The 17,136-nt window shown below is 56.4% G+C and overlaps 2 protein-coding genes across 5 annotated transcripts in view; one reads left to right on the forward strand and one right to left on the reverse strand.

The window, feature by feature from the left end:
• The first annotated feature begins 19 nt into the window (after positions 1 to 19).
• On the forward strand, positions 20 to 4,057 carry MPND (MPN domain containing). Its single transcript, XM_054182074.1, has 13 exons — positions 20 to 46; positions 977 to 1,203; positions 1,436 to 1,666; positions 1,740 to 1,902; positions 1,976 to 2,060; positions 2,165 to 2,261; positions 2,394 to 2,466; positions 2,547 to 2,623; positions 2,704 to 2,872; positions 2,978 to 3,048; positions 3,135 to 3,224; positions 3,452 to 3,544; positions 3,628 to 4,057. The coding sequence occupies exons 1-13, from the start codon at positions 40 to 42 to the stop codon at positions 3,712 to 3,714; spliced, it is 1,470 nt and encodes a 489-aa protein (XP_054038049.1). The 5' UTR covers positions 20 to 39; the 3' UTR covers positions 3,715 to 4,057.
• A 146-nt stretch (positions 4,058 to 4,203) lies between these two features.
• The window catches only part of SH3GL1 (SH3 domain containing GRB2 like 1, endophilin A2), a 29,679-nt gene continuing 16,746 nt past the window's right edge, over positions 4,204 to 17,136 (reverse strand). Inside the window, exons 2-10 of one of the 4 annotated variants that reach the window (XM_054181897.1) lie at positions 14,992 to 15,060; positions 14,818 to 14,890; positions 14,035 to 14,178; positions 12,158 to 12,291; positions 10,767 to 10,925; positions 10,116 to 10,219; positions 8,374 to 8,498; positions 7,842 to 7,895; positions 4,204 to 6,126 (exon numbers count right to left, since the gene is read on the reverse strand). In XM_054181897.1, coding sequence (XP_054037872.1) covers positions 5,930 to 6,126; positions 7,842 to 7,895; positions 8,374 to 8,498; positions 10,116 to 10,219; positions 10,767 to 10,925; positions 12,158 to 12,291; positions 14,035 to 14,178; positions 14,818 to 14,890; positions 14,992 to 15,060 — 1,059 coding nt within the window. In that variant the 3' untranslated portion in view covers positions 4,204 to 5,929. Of the gene's footprint in view, positions 6,127 to 7,812; positions 7,896 to 8,373; positions 8,499 to 10,115; positions 10,220 to 10,766; positions 10,926 to 12,157; positions 12,292 to 14,034; positions 14,179 to 14,817; positions 14,891 to 14,991; positions 15,137 to 17,136 lie in introns of all 4 variants that reach the window. The other 3 variants (XM_054181900.1, XM_054181901.1, XM_054181899.1) reach the window with 3 other exon arrangements.

Here is a 17,136-nt window from a genome sequence, read left to right on the forward strand (position 1 = left end):
GGGGGGAGGCGGGAGCGGCGGGAGCGGCGCAAGCGGAGCATGGCAGGTACCGGCGGGCGCGCGCCGCCACCGACGCGCGCTCGCGCACGCACCGGGCAGAACACGCGCGCACGCACCGGGCACACGCGCGCGCAACACACACACCGCACACCCCGCACACGCGCGCGCACACGCACATGCACCTGCGTGTGCACACACCGCCCCTCCCCGCGCACACGCGTGTGCACCGGCGCATGCGCACACCCACGCCAGTGCGCGGACCCCCGGGGCGCGCCTGCACGCGGCCGGGCACCACGGGCACCCCCGTGGGGGGGAACACGCCGGGACACCCACGGGATGGGGACACCCGTGGGGCAGGGGTAGGGACACCCTGGGACGTCCGTGGGGCAGGGATGGGGACACCCCGAGACACCCATGGGGCTGGGATAGAGACACCCACAGGATGGGGACACCTCGGGACACCGTGGTTCAGGGGTGGGGACACTCCGAGACATCCGTGGGGCAGAGACAGGGACGTTCTGGGACACCCGTGGGTCAGGGTGGGGACACCTCTGTCCCTGTCCCCATCTCTGGGTTCAGACCAGGCTCTGGGGACCTCCTGGGCCAGGAGAGTCTTGTCCCTGTGTCCCCGTGTCCCACAGCTGTGTCCCCATGGCCCTGTGTCCCCGTGTCCCCAAGTCCTCTATCGTCATGCCCCTTTGTCCTCACATGCCTGTGTCTCCCCCCAACAGTGTCCCCATCCCCCTGGCCCTGGGCCCTCCTGTCCCCATGTCCATCCCCCCGTATCCTTGCATCCCCATGTCCACATCTTCCTGTCCCCATATCCCTGCGTATCCCTGTCCCAGTGTTGCCATCCACAGGCAGACACGAGGCTGGGGTGACCCAAGAGTGCTCTTGGGGGGGACGCCCATGGGTGCTGCCCCCCGGGAGGCCCCCACACAAGTTGTCCCCATCCCGGCATGTCCCCATCCCACAGCGCTGGCAGCTGCCTCCCCCGGTGGGGACGAGTGCCTGGAGGAGGACGAGGACGAGCTGGAGCCGGGGCTGGATGAAACAGAGGCTGAACCGGAGGCCGGGAGCGGGTCGAAGGCGGCGGGGGGCTCCCGGGGGGCCGTGCTCACCCGCCGCGGCATCACCCTGCGTGTCCTGCTCCGCGACGGGCTCCTTGAGCCGGCCCGTGGCGTCCTCTCCATCTACTACCTGGTGAGTGGTGCGGGGAGGCGATGGGGTGGGGACACGGGGATGGGGAACCAGGATGGAAGACATGGGGATGGGGGACAGGGGGATGGGGGACAGGGATGAGGGACATAGGAATGGAGGAAACAGGGATGGGGGACAGGGATGAGGTTCACAGGGATGGGGGGCAGGGATGAGGGGCACAGGTGGGGGACAGGGGACTGGCGGGTGCCTTCCCAGCTCACCCCACCCGCCCCAGGGCAAGAAGTTCGTGGGGGACCTGGGGGCGGACGGCACCATCACCTGGCAGGAGACGGGGCAGGTCTTCAACTCGCCCAGCGCCTGGGCCACCCACTGCAAGCGCCTGGTGAACCCCGCCAAGAAGTCGGGGTGTGGCTGGGCCTCCGTCCGCTACAAGGGACAGAAGCTGGACCAGTACAAAGCCGCCTGGCTCCGCAAGCACCAGCCCAACGCGCCGCCCGCCGAGGAGGTGGGCCGGAACCCCCTGGGTGCCCCCTAAGTGTGGGTGGGATGGGCGGGTGCCAGCCCTGTGCTGCCCGCAGAGCCTGGCCAGCGAGGGTGAGGAGGAGGAGATGCCTGAGGAGGAAGAGGAGGAGGCGACGAGGGAGGGTCGGGCGCCCGTGCCGGAGCTGGTGGCTGCCAAAAAAACGGAGGAGAGGAGCAAGAAGCAGCAGTGCAAGAGCCTGGCAGAGCCGGCGGGGATGGGTAAGGTGACAGGGGGGTCCCTGGGGGAACCCGGGGCAGCCCGGAAGCGGTGACGGGGCGTTGTGCTTCGCAGATCACGGCCCCCCGGGGAAAAGGCTGGAGAGCAAACCCCGGGTGCCCGTGCGCTACTGCACCCTGGGCACCCGCGACTCGGCCAGGTAGGGTGCAATGGGGACTGGATCCCCAGCCCCCACGGGTGCCCTTGCCGGCCCTGCAGGTGCAGGGAGGGACAGGGGTGGCAGCGGGACTGCGGCTCTTCCAGGAACCCCCAGACCCTAGTGGAGGTGACATCCTTCGCCGCCATCAACAAGTTCCAGCCCTTCAACGTGGCCATTTCTAGCAACGTCCTCCTGCTCCTGGTGCGTCCCCTCCCCAAGGTGGGGGACAGGTTGGGACACCTCTGATGGCACTGAGGACACCCGCAGGGAGGGGTGGAGGTGCCCCCATTGTCATTTTGGGGCCAAACTGTTGATTTTAATCTTTTCCTTTAGGATTTCCACAGCCACCTGACACGGAGTGAAGTGGTGGGCTACCTGGGTGGGCGGTGGGACACCAACACGCAGCGTAGGTAGCAGGGTGGGGGCGTTGGTAGGTGGCCCCCCCAGCCCTTTTCGGAGCCACCCACCCCTGTGCCCCCCCGGCAGTGCTTACGGTGCTGCGAGCCTTCCCGTGCCGGACCCGCCTGGGTGATGCTGAAGCCGCTGGCGCCGTGGAGGAGGAGGTAAAGCAGCCCTGCAGGGGAGTCTGGAGGGGTCTTGGGGGTCCCCAGGGTCCTGGACCCATGGAATCTGCCTGTCCCAGATCTGCCAGAGCCTGTTCCTGCGGGGGCTGTCACTGGTGGGCTGGTACCACAGTCACCCCTTTGGCCCCGCACTGCCCTCCCTGCACGACATCGATGCGCAGATGGATTATCAGCTCAAGCTGCAGGGCAGCGGCAATGGCTTCCAGCCCTGCCTGGCCCTCATCTGCGGTAAGAGACCGGGCCCCGCTGGCTCGGGGGTGCTGGGGGCTGCTGTCACCCCTCCCGCCCCGTGTCAGCCCCATCTGTGTCACCTCTCCCCACCCCACCCCCCAGGACCCTACTATCATGGCAACCCTGGCGTGGAATCCAAAATTGCGCCTTTCTGGGTGATGCCACCACCGGAGGTAAGTGGTCACCATCCCTTTATGTGTGGGGGGGATTTGGGATGTGGGTGGCCCCAGTGCCGTGGGGTGACCCCCCCATCCTCCAGCAACGGCCCAATGACTACGGCATCCCCATGGACGTGGAGGTGGCCTACATCCAGGACGGCTTCCTCACCAACGATGTCCTGCAGGAGATGGTGAGCATGCTGGGGGGGAACAACACAAAAACCCCCTTTGCCCCAGCAAGGATAACTCCCCGACCCCATGGGGGGCTGGCAGGGGCTCTGCTACCCGTCCCCATTCCCAGTGACGGTGACCATCTCTTCTCCATCCCTGACATGCTGCCGAGGTCTCAGTGCCACAGGGGTGGGGGGGCCCTGGGGCAGCCCCGGTGCCTGCAGCTCCTCTCGCCCCCCCACCCCAGACACTGCTGGTGGAGTTTTACAAGGGCGCGCCGGACTTGGTGAAGTTTCAGGAGCTGTGGAGTCAGGATCAGACCTACCTGGACAAACTGAAGGTGAGGAGGGGGCTTCAGCTTCAGGGGGGCGGCGTTCCAGCCCTCCCGATGTTTTCATTAACGGGGCTGCGTTCCTGTGTCAGGGCTCCCTGGCCTCCCGCACCCCCAAAGACCAGAGCTTCACCCACATCCTGGAGCAGATCTACAGCCTCCTCAAGCTCAGCAGCTGAGGGGGCCGGGACCCCCGCCTCAGCTTGGACCAGGTGCCTTCCCAGCAGCCAGGGCTCAGCTCAGCAGCCCCCCCGCCCCCAGCCCGAGGGGCTCATCCGGACCCAGGGCAGTGCAGTGCTGCGGGGACACTGCATCGCCCACTGCTCCTGGGAGCTTACCTGAGGGGTCCTGGGACATGCCCCCCCCCCGCCCCTCCCTGGCTCCTGCCCTGCCCCAGGGCAGCAGCGGAGGGGGGGTGATGGTGATGGGACTCTTGGCTGTAAGTTGTTTGTGGAAGGGGTAGTTGATTAAAGAGTGGTTCCTGAGAGGTGGCCAGCACGCGGCTGCACTGGCTTGGGGACATCTTGGTGGCCTTGCGGTAAGGGACGGTGCCGGTGGCCTCACGGGATGCAGCCACCGTCCAGCTGCCTGGTTTTGGGGACTGAATCGGGGATGTTCATCCAGAGCTCCTCCTGCCCAGTCTCGCACTCACAGAGAGGAAGCAGCCATTAGAAAGAAGAAAACATTTAATACTTTTATTCAGAGATACAAGTCAAGATTTTTGGGTCTTTTTTTTTTTCCTCCTAAAAACCAGGAGAAACCATTACCAAAAAAAAAAAAGTCTAGCAAGTTGTCCCAACTGACAAAACGCATTTCAATCCACCTGAGCAGGAGCCAGCGCTCCTGGGCTGTGACCACAGTCCCCACCGGGGAGGGGACGGACACGAGGTCCCCGAGGACAGTGGTCCCTGGGGCTCCCTGTGCTGCTGGGAGCGAGGGGGAGCTGCCCCGTGCCCCCTGTGGCTGGGAACGGGGCCACCGCTCAGCCCGCCTGGAGCACAGCGCAGCAGGGGACGGGATGTACATTGACATGCACTGTTAAAATCGTTAAAAAGGGGATGGGTAACTGTAACGTGCCGGGAACAGCAGGGACAGAGACGTGCTGCGGCATGGGCCCAGTGTGGAGCTGGGGCTTGGCCCCTGGCCTGGGCAGGGGGACAGTGCTAACCAAGGAGGAGAGGGGCTAGAGCCCGGCAAAGACCCACAAAGGAGGGAGAAAAAGGCCATTTTTCTAGCAAGGAAACCCACGGAGTTGAGTGAGAGATGGGGGGAGCACTGCCGGGCCCCATCCTGCCCCCCGTAAGAAGGAACACGCCGGGATGCTTAGGGCTAAGGGGTGGCAGAGGCAGCACTGAGATGTGTGATACCTTTTCCCACCAAACCCATGGCAGAGGGGCTCATTGCTCCCCCCCTGGCCAAGGAGGGGTCTGCGGGGCAGAGGTGGGGGGCACAGGAAAGGCACATGAGGATCAGCCAAGCTCCAGCAAGCCCCGGTCCTGCAGCACTGGGTGCCGATGGCTCCCCAGGGAGAGGAGCCACCACCCGCTCTGCCCCGTGGTGGGTAGAACCCAGGCTGTGGCCCAGTTCCCACCCCCTCCCCAAAATTATCCCCCATCTCTGACACACTCAGTCAAGTCTGGAGTAGGAAAATCCCAAAGGTCCAGAAGCAACTTGGCTTAAAATAGGGCAGAAGGGAGAAACCACCCCGCTTTGGAGCCAAGCTCTGTGAGGAGGGGGCAGAGGGACATCCCTGCTTTGTCCCTCCAGGGTGTGTGTGGGGGGAGCAGCACAGAGCCGCAGGCAGAGCTCAGCACCCGCGCCGCAGGGCTGGTTTAGTGTTTGATGGGTGTCGTAGTGTTGCTGCGCCATGGCATCCCTCCCCTGAGCCCCCTGGGAGAGCCAGGGTCCTGGATGGAAGGCTGGGCATCGTCAGGGAGAGGGGTAGTGTTTAAGGGGGTGGGGGGTAAAGGGCTGCTTTGCCCCCCTGTCACTGGGCCATGCGTCTCCCCAGGGTGATGCTCAGGGCAAAGGATGCATCCTGGCTCTCCCAACCTGGCTCATCCAGCTGCTTGACCCGAAAGAAAGAAAAACTGGACAGGGAGAGGCCTGTGGCCATCGTACAGCCCGGGGGTCAGGGGGGACCTGGCAGGGTGCGCAAAGTACCGAAGTTCAAGCACCAGAAGGACACACACAAAAAAAAAAAAATTAAAATAACCAAATTCACAAGGGGTGGGGGGGTCGTTTGACCCTTCTGGCTTGTTCCCTGGTGGCAATCTCGCCCCGAGGTGACACAGAGAGAATGCGGCCCCGCCGCCGGACAGGGCCAGTGTCAGGAGGGAGGTGGAATGGAGCTCGGCCCCGCATGAGCGGATGGGGGACGGGAGTGATGCCGTTTCACTGAGGTAGCGGAACCAGCACTTCCACGTAGTTGAGGGGGAAGAAGCCCGACTGGCCGTTGATCATGCCCTCGTACCAGTTTTCGTCAATCTGGTTGGTCAGGGTGATGATATCGCCTTCCTTGAAGCCCAACTCGCCATCGTTTTCGGGTTCAAAGTCGTAGAGAGCCTTGCAGCAGGGCTGATCCAGGGGGGCTGCGGGGAGAGACAGGGGAGGGGAGAGGTGAGCTGGGCCCCCTCGCACCCCTTTCCTCAAGGCCCTGGCTCTGCCGATGCCGGGGATCCCCGGGATCGTGCTGGTGGATGCCGGATCTGGACACCATGCAGCATCATCGGCTCTGCCCGAGCCAGGGCTTGCACAACTGGTTTCACAACCCAGCTCTGCCCTGCCCGGGATAAACTGGCCCTTCACTTTGTCCCCGTGACGGTAAAGCATTAACCCAGTTTAAAGTCCTCACTGGCTTTTAGCTCATTGTTCCTCCACCATCTTGCCACAACCAGGTCCTGCACAAGCTTCTCCCAAAGCAGAGTCCCACCTCCAGCATCCCAGGTCCACCACCTGATCCTGCCCGACTTCCCCCTCTCTGAACTAAACTCCAACCTAATTTAGACCCCCATAATGGAAACCAGGTGGTGAAAAGCCACGGTATTCCTCCAGAGATGAGAGAAGCTGCCATGCAGTTCATCGAGGATGGGGTTAGACACCAGAATGTGGCAGAGAAGGACCTGGGGGTCGCTCATCACCCTGAGCCTGAGTGTGATGGGAGGGGGAGGAGTGCAACTGCCTCCCCTGGGCAGCAGGCTAAATTAATTAAATTAGGAAATTATCAGTTCAGTGTTGCATGCGAGCTCCCCCCAAAAAACAGGGGGGGTCTCTTTCCCCCATCTCAGGTCCATGATTTCAGCATCAGACCTGACTGCAAAGGGTGTTTTGTAGCAGGGAAAGCTGCTGCTTGCTCCATGCGCTGACATTTTGGGATGGGCAGACACTCAGCTTCACAGCTGTGGGGATCCTACTGAAAAGGGACAGAGCTAATAGAGACCACTGGGGGCTGCAGGGCCCCTGTCCCCCACCCTCTTCCAACCCTGGCAGGAGGAATGGCATGAACAGCAGCAGCACGTCTGGTCTGCTGAACACCCACAGCAAGGAAGGACCCAGCATTAGAAGAGAACTCAGAAAACACCAGAAGCGGCAGCCAAGCAGGTTTTGAGACAACTTCTCAAAATACCAGGCTGGTCCCACCACCACAGCACTTCCCTGCACCAGGCTCCTTCACTCCTCCTGCCCCTTTGCTGCACCACCACGAGCTTTCCCCACCACCACGGCTCTAAGCCACAGACCCAGCCTGGCCTCGGGACTCCAACAGGACTCCAACGGGACCCCCACGTGTCCCTTCAGTAGGAATGCTGATCCCCAGACCCCACGTCACTCCCGCAACCCATTGTAGGCTCCTCGCTGCCCAGCTGGGACCACAAAACCTGCTCGGCATGCCTAGGCTCTACCCACTCCCCCCAGCCTTCAGCGGTGGGGTTTGGCGGGGGGCAGCACGAGCAGGAGTGGGACAGATCCAGGCTGGGTGCTTGGAACGAGAAGGGGGTAACCCTCAGATGTCTGATACCTCGTGGAAGAGCATCTGATCGCTGTGGCCTCACGCCGGACATGCCTGCGTGATGATAGCTGCTACAACGCCTCCGGGTGAGCAATGGCCCCAGCTTTGGGGTGGTAAATATCAGTTTAGCATGGCTGTTTTAATTTGGGGCTTAGCTCGAGGCTTAGCTGCGCTATTCTGCTGGCCAGGCACAGCCCGGAGGTGTTAGCGGCTCCAAAGCAGCAGCATCATGGAAGGAAGAGCAAGGAGGGATGGGGAGAGATGGTCATACATCATGCAGTGCAGAGGGAGGAAACTCACGGATACTCCTGACGGAGGCCCGGGACGGCTTGTCGGATCGGAAAGAGGAGGAAGCTGCTTCCAAACAAAAAGAGACATGCTTAAAACAACATGAACTGGAGAGAGGAAAAGGCAGGGGCTGAAGGGAGGATCTGTTAGGAGAAACAGGGTGGCCCACATGCTGTGTTAGAAACCCGCCTGCCTTGCCAGGACCAGGGAGGGATGAATGCAGCATGATGGAAGATGGGGAGGGTGTGAGAGATGCTTCATTTTTCCTGTCTGCCACTGCTGGCCCTGACTGGGCACTACAGGCAAGTGGCCCGGGCTGGAGACCCCGCTGGGATGTCCCCAAAGCCAATATAACGAAGGCTGCTGGGTCCTAAGAGAAAACAGCCTGAGTCTAGAGGCATTTCTGACATTTTTCAGAGCCACCAGCTCACGCAGGCACATCCGGCACACCAGAACCATCATTTCCAGGCAGAGTAGTTCACCTCCATCCCCAGGAGATTGCTCCAGAGGCATCTGTGTGTGCACACACACGGGACAACTTTACCTGAGACTTTGGGGGTAGGATTGCAAGAGAAGCCCCCGTTAGACTGGTCGGTCTCTCCAAAGTCGTATGTCTCCCTGGGTTTGGGCTTGTATTCCCGCCTGGGACGCGAGGAGGCCTCCCTCATTCTGGAAGAAGGAAAACTAATGTGGATAAATTGAAATATGAAACAGAATACGATGAGATCAAGATGATATTTTTTCTCCTTGGTGGCTACGTAGGGGAGCAGATTGGTTTGTAGACAAGAATCTGCACAACCCTCTATGCTGGGGTGTTCTGAAGATGGATCTTGCCCAGGGTGTGGGACCTGGCCCTTAAGAGAGGGCCACATGCCCCAAAGCTTTGTTATGGAGGTGTCTCAGGCAATTCAGGCCAGCAGAGGACACTCATGCTGTGGTTGGAAAGCTCATGCTTGGCAGGATCCTCCCAGCTCTTCTTAATTCAAACCAGACACAGCATCCACTCAGCAGTTTCTTCTAGGAGGCAACAGCAGGAGGGTGGCATTGCCAAATCACCCTGAGGAGCAGAGAGGCTGCCCTGGCTCTGTCGAAGAGCCAGGCTGCCAAAGGCACATCCCCAGCTCTGCAGGGAACCCCAGATGCAAGGAAGCCACCTCTCCTTCCTTGACCAGGGTTTGGAGAGATGCTGGCTCAGGTGAGGCAGAGCAGCAGGATGAACAACTGCGCAAGTCACGGCAGTCGCATGAAGCCGTTCATTCGGTGTTTCAACACCACCTCTGTGTTTCTTGGCACCTGGGCAGAAACCGCATGTTGCCCAGGGCCACTGCAGAGGTCGGGCACCTGCGGAAGGGCAGGGAAAGCAGCAAGACCAGGCAGCTCTGTGGCTCGCCCTGCTCCTGTGTGCCAGACACATACCTGCCTTTCACCAACAGGCTCACGCAGCTCAAAACTCCAGAGCATGCGCAGCAGTGCCATATGTGCAGCCAGGGACCACCATGTGGACAGAAGGAAGAGCAGGGCTTGCTGGAAAATGAGGGTTCTGGCAGAGGGCTCACAGATGTGTGTCTTTAAGGACGTGATCTAGGAGCTCTTCCGCCGGCCTCTGGCCACCACATCATCCCCGCCACATTGCATTCACTTTCTGGTCTTCAGAGCAACTGGGAGCCCTTGACACAGACCTTTCTGGACCACAACCAGAAAGGATTCTGGTCAATTTCCAGGTACCCTCCTTAACCACAACTGAAGCTAATGGCACAAAGCCTCCAGGCTAGGTGGTTCCAGGTGACGCTGGGTGCCAGGCATGTCCAGCTCGTGACATCCGAGCCGTCTGCTCCACCAACATGATGCAACTTCTGACTCAATACTGGGTCCAGTCAAAAGGCACCTCTTGGGGAACACTCCCACACTCAAAGCCCACAAAACAAGGAGCCGTGAACCCTGGCACGAAGAGGATTTCACCCTCTGCCTCCACCCCTGCCAAATTCAACTGGGCGCAGCACACCCCGATCCAGGCAGGGCTCAGCCCAGCAGAGACCGGCCACCCACAGTGGAAGCACAGAGGTTTTGTTTCAGATGTCAGAATGTCCCTGTCACTGAAAGCAGGTTGTGCAGCCGGCATCGCTCTCTCCAACCTGAAGGTCTGGTTTGAAGCTCTAGTGATTGCCAGAAGCAGCTTTAACACCAGAAGATAGATATAGAGGGATGGTCAGGTATTTACAGACAGGTACCACAGGGACAGGTTGTGGCTGTGAAAAATAAGAGTGCCTACGGGCCCCTAGGACTCACCTGCGTTTGAGTTTTTCAGCAAGCTCGTCCAGGATCTGCACTGCCTGCCTGTGGTAGTCCAGCTGGGCGTCCACCAAGGCTGAGAGCTGGCTCACCTGCTCGATCTGCAAGAATCACACCAAGGTGGGATGAATGGCTCTTCCCAGTTGACCAGATACTCCCTTGTTGTACCTATGAGTACTGGGGGCGGAATATGTACGAAGGACAACCTCCCCGGGGAGACGAGGAGAAGGTCTGGGATTTCAGACACCAGAGGTCAGGCACTGGCCGAGACTCAGCAGCACAGAGGACATTTACCACTCTCTGGGCTTCACTGTTCAAATCCTTCCCAAGTAAGCCGTGTTACCTGCCCAAACTCACCAGCACACTGAGAAGAGACTTGGTTTGGTAGAAGCCACAGCTTCTCCTCTGGCCAAGGGCTGGATCAGGAAGAGGGGCTACAGAAAGGATAAGAGGCCACCAAGCCACGTGCTGGGCTCTCAGATCTGGGTTTTCAGAGAGCAAAACCACGCTTGCAAAAACAAGAGTGGAAATTAAGTGCCTAACTTCTCCATCCCTCAAGAGATCCCACCCTCGTGCACACAGAAAGACAACCCACCCAGCAGCTCTCAGCCTGGGGCAGAGGAGCCGGTGGTCCCCCCATGCACTCACATCGGTTTCTAGGAGGTTGTGCATACTGGTCTCCGCTACTTCCTTGGACTCTTCAAATTTCTCCATGGCCTGTCGAAGTTCCTCATCGGGGATTTTGCCCTGTCGCTTCTTCTTGTAGTCAAAGTCCAAGCGTCTGCCTTCCAGCTTCTTGAGATGGTGCTGGGAAGAGGATGGTTATGAAGAGTAAAGGAGAAGAAGGAAAAGGCAGAGAGCGGGAGCAGCCAAGCTCTCCTGCTGGGAAGGCAGCTCTAGTTACAGACCAGGTTCATTCATCTCAGAAACCTGATCTTGAAGCACATGCTTCTGTGGCTCCCACCTTTGTTCAGACCCCCGAGAAGCTCCAGGATGTGATGGTGAGCTGCAAGGCAGGGCTGCCACGAGGTGACAGGGACGAGTGGACCGTCTGAGCTCAGTTTGGCAGAGGATTACTGCTGTGTCCACAATGGCTTTTTACTAATAAATCCTCAACAAACTGGCATGGTGATAGGATTTCACCCCCTTCCAGCCAAGGGCTGGAGGATAATGCTGCAGGCAACAGCCCAGGTCTGCTCCCCACGTAAGCCTTTTGGGGAAGATGAAGAGTTGACCCGCTTCTTTCAGCTCCCCAGGAGGGACGGGGAGCTCTGGAGATCAGGAATTGGGATGCAGGTTGTGGGCACTGCATCCCCTGACTGCATAGGGCTGCTTAAATTATCTCTAACACAGCCTGCAGAATTGGAGTACAGATAAGTACTGAAACAGTAGTTGGCGGTTGTTTTATCTGGGACACCACTGTAAGCAAAAATTCACTCGCGAGAGCTGCCTTGTGAATTACAGGTTGGGATGGATCCTGTTACAAAGCCTGGCCGTGCTTGGCACAGACTTGTCTCTGTGGTACCACATGGGAGCTGCCAAGCTCCGTGTCTCCCCAGTGAGACACCAAAAGGCCTTCTTGAGATGCTGCATGAGACACATACAGGGAAGCTTGCTCATAGTTTGAAAGTATGTTGTAAATCCAGGCTACTAACAGAATAGGGCCAACAGCTGTAAAGACACTGTAAAGTTTAATGCTAGGTGGCCCAAATGTAGCACGGCTGGGAGCTCACAACACAAAGAACCAAATTCAGCAAGCCCAGAACGTACTCCCACAGCATCCTCCATAAAACACGGTAAATGAAGAACCATCCAAACCTGCATCCAGCCTTACAAGCTGCATAAGTAGTAGCAGCAGTGCTGAGCAAGGAGGAAATACTAGTGAACGTGGGCAGAGAAAGCACACACAGTGCAGGGGAAGGGACCTGTGTGAGTCCTTGGTTCCCACCACAACAGAGCAAGCAATTAAATGCACTATTACCCAGGAGGGGCCAGAAACGAAAGAGATGATGAGGAGAGAAAAACACTGAGGTGTTTACCTGGATCTCTTTCAGGTCTTTGTCACACAGGTTCTGGAGGGGATCAATAAAGTTTTGTTTGACTTCAATATCCAGAGAGTCCTTCACTTCAGCCAACCGCTTCATAGATTCGCCAGCATCAAGAAGCGCATCGCCTTCGAGTGAGAAAAGGAAGGAAAGAGAAAGGGAGAAAGGGGCCAGCCAGTTAAACAGAGCCGAAGTCCGTCGCGGCTGCATGCAGAGCCATTCTGCCAAGACACCCAGCGTGTGCAAGATCCGTCCCCTCTCCGACACCCCACATTTCTGTCCAGAGCAAATCGCCGAGCCTGGCACGGAGCAAGCGGTGCCCAGCGTGACAGCAGGCAACTGCCTGTTGGTACTGACTCCATGCAAGACACTCCACCAACACGCTTCATTCTTTTTCCTCTGAAAAACAGGAACAATCTCTGCCAACTACACAGAGGAAGGAAAAGGTTAAAATAGTTTTAAAAAACAGTATTTTTAAACTCCCTGTTGGCTCGGGGAGTTGCTGAGCTGCTCATTGGCCATGCAGTGCTTTAACCTGGCTCTGCTCCTTGGCTGCTGCTGGCAAGAGAAGCCCGGGGCAGAGGCGCTTTCAGTCTGATCCAGCCTGGCCATCCTTTTGTTCAGAAGATTTTAAGCCCAGAGCACTCTGACCAACTTTTCAAGTTTCCCCAGATGCTGGCAGCAAACTCACAGCTTTTTATTAATTTTAGACACTAACCTCTACTGGGCCAACCTTATCCCCTCTCCTCCCCTGGGAATTAGAGGGCTCGAAGTTGCTTATTGAAACCTATTTCGTTTCATGCTGTTCTAAGGCTCCTGCTACAATGACAGCTAAGCCAGACAGACTTGCAGCAAAGCATTTTTAGTCTTGGCTTTTTATGCCAGTGAAAACCATTTATAGATTAAATTACTCCTGTGCAGCTTTGGCAAACCAACCGTTTCAGCACTCTGTTAGCACAGGAGAATATAAAAGTGAAATAGAGAGTAAAGCAAAAACATCACTCTACTGTCCAGCTGGAAAAAATAAATACACGAGAAGAGTTATTTCAATTGTGATAACTCTAGATAACCCGTCCTAGGGAGGGCTGCAGTACTAACAGAGAAATTTATCAAGTTAAGTGTTCCTTTAAAGCGAGGCTATTAAAGGAAATCAGGTTTGGTGTGTTCTTCTAAAAACTTCCTTCCCCCTTGCTCTCCAGTTCCTGCAAGTCAAGAGAGATGCAGGACTCTGAGTTGGCCACAGATACTCTTGAGACTCCTGCATCACTCCCACAAAGTAGCCAGAGCTTTGTAATTTTCCTGAATGCTCCTCCCTGTGCTGGAAGCCATCAGACAGCTGTGCGCTGTAACAGCTCCATCACATGCGCAGGCTGATGTTTTAGTGGATTAAAACTGATGTCACCGAAAGACCTCAGCCCCCTCCTCCCTGCAAGTCACATGCGGTTATGGGAAATTGCCACGCAAAAAGATTTCTTGGCTCCCTGTAGCAGAGCTCTGGCTGGGAACTGCACCGTAAAACTCCCCACCTCGCTCAATCTGGTTTCCACCTCACCGTTGTTCAGTTTAGAAGCACGGAAGCATTTTTTCATACATGCAAATTGATCTCAGTGTTTAGTAAAAAAGCATTAAGAGGTGGTTTTGCACGTGATGCCATGGATTGGGATGCAGGACACTTGGGCTCTGCTTACCACTTCCCTGCCACCCCGGGTGGAAGCCCTCAAACCTCTTTTAAGAGCCCCCAGCAGTGTTAGGTGACACAAAGGGTCACATAGCCCTTCCAGAATTTAGAACAACAAATTGGATATTTGGCAGCAGCCTTTGTCATCTCATCCGCATGCTCCCAGGGAGAGGTGGCCCAACGGGACACTCACCGAAATTGGAGTCCTCGCCCAGCTCCTTGCCGTATCGGATCATGCTCTCCCCCAGCAGCCCTTCCGACTGCGGGTAGCCGGGGTTCTTCACCTGCCCGCGGATCTTTGACATTGTGTTGAGCATGGTTAGCTTGGCTCTGGAAGCTGGCAGAGAAACAGCCACAGCCGTGTTTGCAATTACTTGGACTTGCCAGCAGCTGCTGGCCACTGCCAACTGTTTTTTTTTTTTTATTTTTTAAAGCTACACCCAAAGCCAAGAAGCCCTATTGTCTTCATCTCCCAGAAATATCATTCACTATAAAAAGAGAAGTTTCTTTTCCAAGACAGCATGCAAAAATAGTTCCCCACAGCTTGCCAGTGAAGGCCAAAGGAGTTTCCCCAACCCTCCCGTAGTCCCTGGAGCGCTCTCTGAACCAGCCGGCTCAAAGTATGCAGGACAGCAGGCTACAGAGGCGATGCCTACAAAGCCCTTCCCAGCCCAGAGATGCCACTTTTTCTCAACATCCCAAGAAAAAGGGGTCCCCTTCGGGGCCTCTCTCAGGCCAAGGTGAAAGATGTGCCTGTTCTTTCACAGTTCGACAGCAACAGCAGCATCTTACAGCCCAGGAACATGGCACAGGGCAAGAGGAGTATCTGGATCTTCACCCAAGTTGCCTGATCTCAAATATGGGCTGGTGACCAATACCTCAGGGCCAAAAAGGTTCTCTCTGATATCTCTCTGCCGCTTTCCCTGGAAAACTGGGGGAGCAGAGAGAAGGGGACAGGAAAGGTCCAGGCACTCACCTGGGTTCGGCTGGAGGTACTCTATTGTTCTGGTCAATACTTCTGTAACTGCCTTGCTGGTCAGGTCCACTTTCTGTAGGAAAGACAAGACAACCCGGCAGCAGTGAAGATCAGCTCAGGGTCACAGAGGAGATATATGGGTGATTTTAGAGATTTTTCGTGTTCCTTACTCACCTTTTCCATTTCCTTGAAGTCATCGTCAAGCTTGGTCCCTTCAGCCCCTCCAACCTTCTCACTGACCAGCTGCAGAAAAAGAAGGGAGGAGGAATCAGGCACAGCAGTAACTCCTTAAAGCCCCTTATACCTCATGCAGTAAGTCCTGGGGACAAAAAGGGAAGAGGACTGGTCCAGACAGCACATGCAAGAGAAAGGAGGTGTCAGGATCAGCCCAAAGCATGTTAAAAAGTTGTGGCTCTTTGCTAACACTGCCCCACTAAAAATCCAAGCATCTCCTACCCTTCCAAAGCACGGCTCAGTCAGGATAATCCTCACCCAGCAGAAGCTATGCAGCTCCTTAAATCACACCACACAGCTCCAACTCCAACGCTTGCTGGAAAAAGCAAGCAGCAGAATTGTCTCTCGACTCCATTTTGAGCCAAGGCTTGAGTTTCACACATGGCGAAATGCAAGTAAACAGAGAATCAACACACTCCGCCTGCAGCAGCCAGCGCAAGAACAGAGTCTGGAGAGAGCAGACATCTCAAAGCCCTAAACCATCACTCCTGGGGGAAATGCTGGAGGAGCTCAGGATCTGGGGCACAGGGGTTTGAATTCTTTGTAAGCGGAGGAGAGAGAGATCTGCAGAAGCTACGGTCAAGTTTTCAGATCCATTTATCAAAGCGTCTCTGACACCTGTTCTAAAACCAGCGAAAAGGTGAGATGTTTGACAAGCTGTAAAGACAGGGCTGTTTTAGGCTATTTGTGTGAAGGCGTATCAGCTTTCTTGTAGATATTGCTTGGTCTAACAAAAGACCCCTGCTCCCTAAACCCCACCATTCGCCTGAGCTGAAAGATAAGCGCCTTTACTAAATCCACCTAAAAGTGTCCTTCTCTGCAGCCTAAATGGGGAGGAACATTTCCTTCCCAGCCCCATGCTGCTGTGGCAAGTGGCAGCGCCTCAGGATGCAGCTCATACAGATTGGCCAAAATTACTGATTATATTGCCCCAAACTGGTCCAAATGGACAGCAAATTATCTACACAGACATCAAAAGTGGTGTAGGAAACAGGCGCTGACGCCCAAGCACTTGACGCCTGCTGCAGGGCACTGCCAGGATTTCTCCTATTTGTAGTCAAAACTCCAGTTCTGGACGAACAATACAGGTTTGTTTACTTCAACATCAAATACTTGGTTTTACTAAGTCTTTCTTCCTCTGGAACTCTCCTCCTCCCATGGGGATTCAAAATGGTTCCTTACTTTTTTGAGGAAGAATAGGGGAAAAAAAAAAACCAACTCTTTAGGTAATTACCCAGTTTCAGAAGCACTGGGAGACACCCCACCAGCCGCTCTGCCCTGGGTGCTTGCACCTACTGTGCCACGCTCAGCCCCTCTAAAATCAAGTCACCAAGCAGGACATGCAGACGAAAGACGAAATGCTTGTTCTTTACGAAGAACAACAAGATCTTCAGCGGTTCAGCAAAATCCCATTTCCAAACCCCAAAACAGGGAGGAGAAGAAAAATAAATGTATGTATTCAAAGACCATTGGTATGCCAAGGCTCTGGTGCTGAGCACAAACATCACGGCTCCCAGCACAGCCACGGCTGAGAAGCTTCTTGCGTCTCAGTGGGGAGACATCAGCAGCCCTTCAGTGATGCCAAGGATGCTGATGTCTGAGGGTGGGGAGCCCCAAGAGCTCTTCTAACAGACCACTCAGCACGAAGCCGCGCAGCATCCACCACTGCAGGGCCAAAATGATGGTTCAACGAGGCTGACAAACGTGGCAACAGCCCCCTGCACCAAGGGAAGCCTTTTTTTCCCCCTCTTTCAGAGGAAGCACAGCTCAGCAGAAGACCCAAGATGTCAGACAAAGAGGGATAGCTATAGTTCACCCTTGACATTTAGATACTGGGGGGAAAAAAGGGTTGACACTCTCCTGGTTCACGCAGCTCAGCTGTGGATTTCATTCTCCTGCTTAACCCCCAGATAAGGTCCTCACAGGTCCACAGGACCCAGCAAGAGCTGGGATGTGGACCAGGATGTGTGCCAGGATGCCCATCCCCGCACAAGAAGGAGGCTGGAAAGGGTATTATCACCCCATAGCTGTTTGCAGATGGGCAACTAAGCTCAGCTTGACTTCTTGACTTTTTTGGATGCCTGT

Source organism: Rissa tridactyla, chromosome 22 (genome assembly GCF_028500815.1).
Source record: "Rissa tridactyla isolate bRisTri1 chromosome 22, bRisTri1.patW.cur.20221130, whole genome shotgun sequence".
NCBI classification, from domain to species: Eukaryota; Metazoa; Chordata; class Aves; order Charadriiformes; family Laridae; genus Rissa; species Rissa tridactyla.